At 62.9% G+C, this 8,454-nt stretch overlaps 1 protein-coding gene across 1 annotated transcript; it reads left to right on the forward strand.

The window, feature by feature from the left end:
- The first annotated feature begins 2,973 nt into the window (after positions 1-2,973).
- ABHD16B (abhydrolase domain containing 16B) lies at positions 2,974-8,278 on the forward strand. The gene has a single exon (XM_070588714.1). It carries the CDS (start codon positions 6,760-6,762, stop codon positions 8,170-8,172), a length of 1,413 nt encoding a protein of 470 aa, XP_070444815.1. The 5' UTR covers positions 2,974-6,759; the 3' UTR covers positions 8,173-8,278.
- Positions 8,279-8,454: the final 176 nt, after the last annotated feature.

Consider the following 8,454-nt stretch of genomic DNA (forward strand, 5'->3'; position numbering starts at 1 on the left):
GGGACTTTCCAGCGGGCTGTGTCCGCTGACTGGAGCCTTTGCTGGGGGGCCAGCGTACCCGGGCACTTCCTGCCGGGCCTCGCTCCCCTGGCCCTGCTCCCCACTCCCTGTGGCCCCAGCCCTGCAGCCTGCTCCTTCCTCTCCCGCCCCAGGGGCTTTCCACAAAGCCTGAGACTGCTATTTTTAGCTGAGAGCAGGGAGAGGGACCAATTCCTGGCCCCACTGCCTCCTCTACAGGAGCCTGGCCCAAACTGGGGCTGGGGTTGGGCCCTGAGAGGCGGGGGAAGCAGCCCCCTGGCTGCCATTTCCTTCCTTGCCCCCATTCCCCACCCCATCCTGTGGCCAGGTGGGCACCTTGGCAGCCAAGGTGGCTAGTGCCTGGGGATACCTCGGGGCCTGAGTTCCCTGCCCAGTGGTCAGGGGCTCAAGCCCTCTGGTAGGGTGGGCCCAGGGCTTGGGTGGGCTGTGGCCCACTTCCTGCAGCCACACCCCAGCACTTCAAAGGCTGCTGGCGGCCCTGTGGTCACTCCCGGCTCCCACGCAGCCGGAGGGGTGGAGCGTGCACTAACCCCTGGCAGCTGGGTCCTGCTCCTGGCAGCTTCAAAGCAGCGGGTGGGCAGCTTTGCGGTTAGTGCTGATCCCCAGGGCAGGGTGGGGGACAGGAAGGGGGGATAGCGGGTCTCTCTACTCTGCTGCTTCATCCTCCCATCCACTGCCTTCCTGTGTGGGCTCAGGACAAAAGCCCAGACACTTTCCCGGCCCCCCAGATCCTGTCCTGTCTGTATGCATGTGGGGTCCAGGTGGGGTCTCCCCAGAGCGCAGTCCCTGTTAGAGAAACCACAGGAAGGAAGGCGGGGCACCCCTCCTGGACCCCTCAGGTCCCTGCCAGTGGGAGGCAGACATACTGGCTTCCTTTCCTCTCCCTTTGCCCCCCCACCTCTCTCCCCACTTTCCTGCCTGAAACAGCGCTGAAGGGAAGAAGGGCCTGCCGTCTGGGCCCGCCCTGGAGCGGCCCCTGCCCCCCCACTCCAGAGGTGGGCTCCCGGCTGCTGTGGGCTTGACCTCGCGCCAGGCCTCCAGGGACCCGCGGGGCAAGCGGGGTGGGGGAGCGGGAGCCTCAGAGCCCCGCCCCAGAGTTCCGCAGACGCTGAGAACAGAGAGTGCCTGTGCGCCGGCGGGGGAGGGGACTGTCAGGGTCCCCTGGGGTCAGCTCCGGGACAGTTGCCGTTTTTAATCTGCGCAAGAGACTTAGAAGGAGCCGCGAGGGCTGTAACCTAGATCCGCTCAGAGCGAGCTCCGGAGGTGCCCGCCGCACGGCCCCAGAACAGCCGCCTCCCCCAGCTGTGCTCCGCAGGGCAGAGTGGACCCTGGTCGTCGTCGTCGTCCTGTCCTGCGGCCAGAGACCTGAGTTCATGGTGATCCTCCCCAGCGGAGGTCCGCGGGGGCCATGCAGGATCCCGCCCACCCTGGGCTGGCCTGCCCCGCCCCCACCTCCAGGTCCCTCCCCTCCTCCCCCTCTTTCGAGTGCCAAGGTCTCCAGGGACCTCCGCGAAGCCGTAGGGCCGAGGGTCCCCCAATCTAGGGTCACGAAGGAGTCCCGCTCATGAGCGCGCAGCCCTGACGCCTGGGCCTCAGCGGAACCCAGCTTTCAGCCCCACCTCTTCCTCCCCGCGCAGGTGGGAGATCCGCACCAAAGAAAGCAGGTCTGGGAAGTGCTGGCCTCAGGCCCTCCGGCCCCGCGGGCTCCCCACCCGGGACGGTGACTCTTCGCTGCTAGCGAACCCGGGCCTCGCCAACCCTCTCTACTCGCTCCCTAGGCTGTCTCCCCTTCTCGAGGCGCAAGGAGGGCTCGGCTCCCGGACCCCCACACCACCGCACGGCTCTCCAGCTCATGAGGGGTGCTGGGAGGGGCTGCGCAGGAACGCGCCCGCGCCCCGGAGACACGCCGCAGCCCCTCCGAGCGAAGCCTCGAGCCACAGGCGGGGCAGCAGGAGGGTGTCTCGGGTCACCCAGCCGTTCTCCAAGGGCCGCCGTGCAGACTGCCCCTTGGCGACAGCTTCCACCTTCCGCGCGGCCTCACCACCTTGTGAGAAATGTCGCCAGTTCCACGATCTGCAGGAACCAGAAAAGCAACCTCTGTGCCCTCCGGGGACCTCGGGCCCCCAGTGCAGTCAGAGTCGCCACCGGCGGCTCCTACCGGGAAATGCGGGGCTCCGGTTATGCCTTTTTCCCGCCCCCACACTGAGTTTCGGGGTCTCACGCTAGCCATGCAAAACGCGGCGGATCCCCCAAGCCCGAGACGCGACTCTCAGGCCGAGGGTCTCCCATCCTTTCCATTCACCCCACCACCCCGTCCGCTTAATCTCCCCTCCCCCAAAGCAGGGCTGGCTGGCTGAGATCCAGGCCGCAGTTTCTGTCTGGCCATCACGAAGGCGCGGGGAGAGGGTCCCACGGGTGAGGGGTCCCCGAGGGGCAGCGAGGAAGAGCGGCGTGGATCGCGCGACCTGCGGAATGGCTCCTGGTGCCGGGCCGTCTGCGGGCCAGGATCAGTCAACATTCGCTAACCTTAGACACACAGAGGCTGACAAATACGAAGAGCACTGGGTTGCCCTGCGTTGCTGCAGACAAACTCGCTCACAGGACTCACAGATCGGCACAAGCTTTTGGAAAAGCAATCTGGCCAGATCTCCTGGCCTGGAGAACACAGGCCCCCTTTGACTCAGGCCGGTGCTGTTAGGAATCTAGTGTGTAGGGAAAGGCACTTAGAGGCAAGGGTCCTTGGACAGGGTGCTCATGGCAGCCACGGCTGCAGAGGGGAAAGGGCTGGAACCTTTGCATCCACTGGTGAGGGCTCGCAGGCGTCATTGTGCCTGCACATGGGGAGGAGTGTGCATGCAGCGATGCTAATGAGAAAAACAAGCTGCCATACCCACTTATGTAAGAACAAATAATATGAGAGCCACCCTGGACGGTATGTTGCACATGTTTGTAGGCAAATGGAGAAACGTGTGAAAGGACACATCCAGGTTAATCTCTCTGGAAACCAGAGAGGGGTATAGAAAGGAGAGTTAACTCTTCTACATCCTGTCTGATTGCAGTAAGCTTGTGTTACATTTTGAATAACGTAACAATAGTTGAGAACTCACGTGGTATCAAACCCTGTGCTGGGTGTTGTAGTGGTAGAAAGGATGGGGGCTCCCAGTCAGGAGTGACACAGTGACCCTTCAAGTTCATGTATGGGGCCCCAGGGACCATCTCAGGAGCAGAGCCATAGCCTGCACAGCTCCAGGGTGCACTGGAGGGGTTCACCCACCGGAGTCTGCAGAAATGATGCAGACTGTGCACGACCCAGAGGGACTGAGCCCCAGGGAACTTGGCCCCCATCAGACCGGCCAGCAGGGCTCTTGACCCCAACCCAGACTTTACCCTGATGGTGGGGGCACAATAGGAGAAGAGACTGAGGGGATGGCCTTCCAGGGAGGCAGGAAGGAGAGGTCGTGGGCGTGCACCACTTTCCCCCAACCCCACCATCCTTGAGGGTGCTGGGTAATTCTGTGATTCCAGATGTTCAGCAGCTGTCTTGGCCATTTCCGCCCAGTCTCTGACCCCGCATCCGCCAGGAAGCGTCCCCTTCTGTCCTCAGGCTCTGAGCCACCCCCACCTTCCCTGCACCCCGTTTCCTGAACAGAGGCATTTGTGCAGACTCAGCTCCCTCTCCCGCCAGGGTGGCTTCAGCCTTCCCAAGGCCTGGGCACTACTCCCAGCGCCCTGGGCTGCTGTGGTTGGCTCACACTGCTGCCTGGCTGGACACCCTCTGCCAGGGGCTCTGATCCTGGCCCCCGCCCCTCCAGCCTCTGGGACTGGTTTTCTGTCTCTCCATTCCTTCTCCAAGGTTGGCTCTGCTGGCTCCCAAAGCATAAATCAGGGCCTCCAGGGGGGCTGAGCACTGCCTCGGTGGGGGAGGGTGGAAGCCCTGTGGGGCAAAGGCCAGAGGTCATAGAGCCCAGCAGGCTCTGTGGGGGTGGGGTGCATGCTCAGATGTCTGCCTGGAGGACCCTGCGGGGTGAGGGGGGTTGCCTCCTCAAACGGAGAACTGATAATTGGGGACACAACCTCACCTTCCCTGAGCAGGTGGGGGTGGGGCACAAGAGGTCACTGCTGCTGCAGCTGGTCCAGTTTGGTGGGCTATTCTAGAGAGGGGACAGCGGGAGGAGGGTTCCCTTCCTGTCATATGCTTTCCTGTCTCAACAGAGCTGGTGGTTCTGGGGCACTGGGGCTTCCATGGGCTGGGGGCAGGGCTGGTAGGGTCAGGGGTCAGGCTAGACACAGGGGAAGGCCCCAAGGGTCCAGCAGCTCCAGCCCACTGACCTCTGCCCCTCTGAATCCGGTCTCTGGCTCCCCCACCTCCTCCAAGCTTCCTGCTTTTCCGGGGAAGCCAAGGGCAGGTGGGACCGGCTGAAGGAAAGCCTATTTCCAAACATGAGTCTCAGAGCTGACCAAGCTAGGAGACTGCCCCCAGGATGGCTCCTCTAAGCCCCATCTTTCCCTGGGGCATCAAAACAAAATGTGGCATGTCCAACATACTGTGTGGACAATCTTCCAGGACACCCCCTCTCATCTATTGTGTCTGCCTGGATGCAGGCTGAGGACACAATGAGGCCCTCTGCCCTGTTGTTGGGGGTTACTCCTAGGGTCTCACAAAATGAGCCTGGAGCCTCTGGGTCTGTACTCCTCCTCCCCGGGCCAGGATAAAGAGCATCAGAGTTTATGAAAGCGGTTCCTGGGAAGGAAATGCCCCCACCCTCCCCCAAGGTTTCCGTCTCCACCCCTAACAAGAGGGCCAGGGTGCATATTTCAGGAGGACAAGGACCACCAATCCCCATGGGCAACTCTGCCCATTCCATGACCCCAGGGTTTGGTACCCAAGGGGATCCCTCCTGGGGCAGTCCCCATGCCACCCAGGACTCAGTGATGAGGTAAGGTGGCTGCAGGGCAGAAGGAACAGGAGGGCCCTGCCCAGGTGCACCAGTGGACCCAGAGACACTCCCTTGGTCCTCAGGACCTGACCAATGAGCTGAGCAGCCCAATCTGGGATAAGAGCTGGATAATAATCAGGAAAATTTGGATCTCAGCTGGCTGCGGGGAGAGGTACCAGGGGTGATGACAGACTTAGCAAAAAACAACAAACAAACCTAAAAAGAGGATATCCAGTTAGAGTTGAATTTCAGATAAACAATCTCAATATAAGTATGTCCCATGCAATATTTATGACATACTTATACTCAAAAAGTATTTTTGTGTTTATCTGAAATCCAGATTTAACTGGCTGTTTTGTATTTTATCTGGAAACCCTGGTTGGGGGGGATATTCACCCCTCCCAACTCACTCACTCTCCCAGTTGATCCCTCCGGCCCTCCAACCCCCAAGGTCAGCAACAGTCCTCAGCTCTGTTTCCCTAACCTGGTGGGGGCTGACTGGGCCAGCAGTGCTCCCGACCCAGACACAGAGCAGGAGAGCAGAAAGGGCTTGCTCAGGCCTGGAACCCCCTCCCCAGAAAGCTGGGGTCTCTGAAGCAGGCCTGGCTCTTGGGCTCTGAGGGTCTGGCTGGGTTTGCCAAATCCTGTTTCAGGTCCAGGCAACTGTTGAAGAGCCCCGGAGCCTAGCTCTTTCCCGACGCCCCCTGGTGGCCGCCAACGCTGCCTGCTTTGCCTTCAGGTGGGCTCGCTCTCTCTGGCGCAGGAGAAAAAGGGGAACCCACCAGAGCCCTCCAGAAAAGAGGAAGGCACAGCTTTCGGAGCGGTTTGAGGGGGAGGAAGGCTCTCCTAGGGCTGAAAATGAGGAAGGCTGGCTAAGCAGGACCCCCACCTGGAGAAGGTCATCACCTCTGCCAGCGCTGGTGGAAAGAGGATCCAGAACAGGAGGGGGTTTCCAGCCTGTGCTCACCCCCTTTCCTGGAAAGGAAGGGAGGGGGTTCAGGCTAGAGCAGACACTGCTTCTCTGCCGCAGCAGCAGTCCCACCCGCAGCCTCTGTCGCTCCCCTAGGGTGACACTGAGCTGGATTTCCTGGGCTCCTCCCTTGCTCTCTCACACAGCCTGACCCTGGAGCTGCTTCCTCCTCCCCCTGGCTCCCTTTCCCACCAGTGTGGGTACCTCGGGAGGTGGGGGAGGGCCCCACAGCAAGCTTGGCTCAGGGCTGTGGGGAGCCCTGCATTTTTCCCAGTGAGACCCCAGTCTCCACCTAGGAAGAGATTAAGGCTGTCCATTTCCGGTTTGTCCGTCCATCTTCAGTTTAAGGAGGTGGGGGGTGGGTGCTGTTCAAGGGGCGAGTGGGGTGGGCTTGGGTGTGGGTGGCAGGTGAGTGAAGCAGGGCCAGGGGAGGATGCAGGAGAAGGAGGGCCTGGGGAGGGTGTGGCAGCCGTGGGATCCTAAGACTTTTGAACCCGAGGCGGGGCAGAACTTAAGGTCCATCACTCCTGGGAGCCCTTTGTGAGCCCATCATGGGGTGTCGCCTCTTCCCCCAGCAACAGTGACTCACAAAGCAGGCTGGCGCCGGGCAGATGTCCCCTCCCCTGGGCCCTGGAAGGCCCAGGTCACAAAGGCCATCAGGGTCAAGCCCTGAGGAGGCATGTCCCAAGACAGCCCTGTGCGCGCTCACCCCTGCAGCCGCCCCCCCAGGCCGGGCCTGGGTCTCCCGCCGCGACCCCAGGCCGGTGACTGGGCGTTAGGGCTCGCGCTGAGCGCCGGGTAGCCTCGACGCCCATGTGCGTCGTTTGCTTCGTGAAGGCGCTGGTGCACGTGTTCAAGATCTACCTGACCGCCAACTACACCTACAACTTCCGCAGCTGGCCAGTGGACTTCCGCTGGGATGACGTGCGCACCGCAGGCGGAGGCGGCAGCGGTCACCGCGCGCTGACGTGCGCGGCGGCCGCGGCGGGCGTATGGCTGCTGCAGGGCACGGCGCTTGGCCGGGACGCGCCGGGGCGTCCGCTGCGCGGGTCGCGCAGCCAGGCGCAGTGCCTGCTGCAGCAGATCCGCGAGCTGCCGGGCCAGCTCGCTAGCTACGCGCTGGCCCACTCATTGGGCCGCTGGCTCGTGTACCCCGGCTCCATGTTCCTGATGACGCGCGCGCTGCTGCCGCTGCTGCAGCAGGGCCAAGAGCGCCTCGTGGAGCGCTACCGTGGCCGGCGTGCCAAGCTGGTGGCCCGTGACGGCAACGAGATCGACACCATGTTCATGGATCGCCGCCAACACCCGGGCAGCCACGGCCGCGGCCTGCGCCTCGTCATCTGCTGTGAAGGCAACGCCGGCTTCTACGAGATGGGCTGCCTGTCCGCGCCACTGGAGGCCGGCTACTCCGTGCTGGGCTGGAACCACCCGGGCTTCGGGGGCAGCACGGGCGCGCCGTTCCCACCGCACGACGCCAACGCTGTGGACGTGGTGGTCAAGTACGCGCTGCATCGCCTGCACTTCCCGCCTGCGCACGTAGTGGTCTACGGCTGGTCCATCGGGGGCTTCACGGCCACCTGGGCCACCATGACATACCCAGAGCTGGGTGCGCTGGTGCTTGATGCCACCTTCGACGACCTCGTCCCGCTGGCCCTGAAGGTCATGCCCCATAGCTGGAAGGGACTGGTGGTGCGCACCGTGCGGGAGCACTTCAACCTCAATGTGGCCGAGCAGCTGTGCCGCTACCCTGGGCCGGTGCTGCTGCTTCGACGCACGCAGGACGACGTGGTCAGCACCTCGGGCCACCTGCGCCCCCTGCCGTCCGGCGACGTGGAGGGCAACCGCGGCAACGAGTTGCTGCTGCGCTTGCTGCAGCACCGCTACCCCAGCGTGATGGTGCGCGAGGGCCTCGCCGTGGTGACCCGCTGGCTGCGCGTCGGCAGCCTGGCTCAGGAGGCCGCCTTCTACGCGCGCTACCGCGTGGATGACGAATGGTGCCTGGCTTTGCTGCGCTCCTACCGCGCGCGCTGCGAGGACGAGCAGGAGGATGAGGAGGCCTGGGGGCCCCACGGCCTCGCCTTCCCCTGGCTAGTGGGCCAGGGCTTGAGCCCGCGGCGGCGCCGGCAGCTCGCGCTGTTCCTGGCGCGCAAACACCTCAAAAACGTGGAGGCGACTCACTGCAGTCCGCTGGAACCGGAGGACTTCCAGTTGCCCTGGAGGTTGTAGCCTGAGCCCCTGCGGCAGCTGGCGTGTTCGCGCATTCGTGCACCTTCAGGGCCTTGGTCCATTCCCTCCCCACACCTCAAAGCAGTAAAGCTGGCCCGCTTGGGGATCCCGACTTGGTGTTCTGGGGGAAAGTGGGGCAGTACATAAGGACCTGGTGCTCTCCCTCACTGGGGCCTTCCCTCCTCTTTTTTGTCTCTTTCTCCCTCAAACACTGTGGACGTCCCCATCTGCTCTCAGCTCCTAAAAGGGAATGCAAAGATTAACCAGACCCAGTTTATGGTA

Source organism: Equus przewalskii, chromosome 21 (genome assembly GCF_037783145.1).
Source record: "Equus przewalskii isolate Varuska chromosome 21, EquPr2, whole genome shotgun sequence".
Lineage (NCBI taxonomy): Eukaryota > Metazoa > Chordata > Mammalia > Perissodactyla > Equidae > Equus > Equus przewalskii.

Bases quoted from the DNA above. Each gene is read 5' to 3' on its own strand.
- ABHD16B (XM_070588714.1), top strand. From the start codon at position 6,760: ATGTGCGTCGTTTGCTTCGTGAAGGCGCTGGTGCACGTGTTCAAGATC.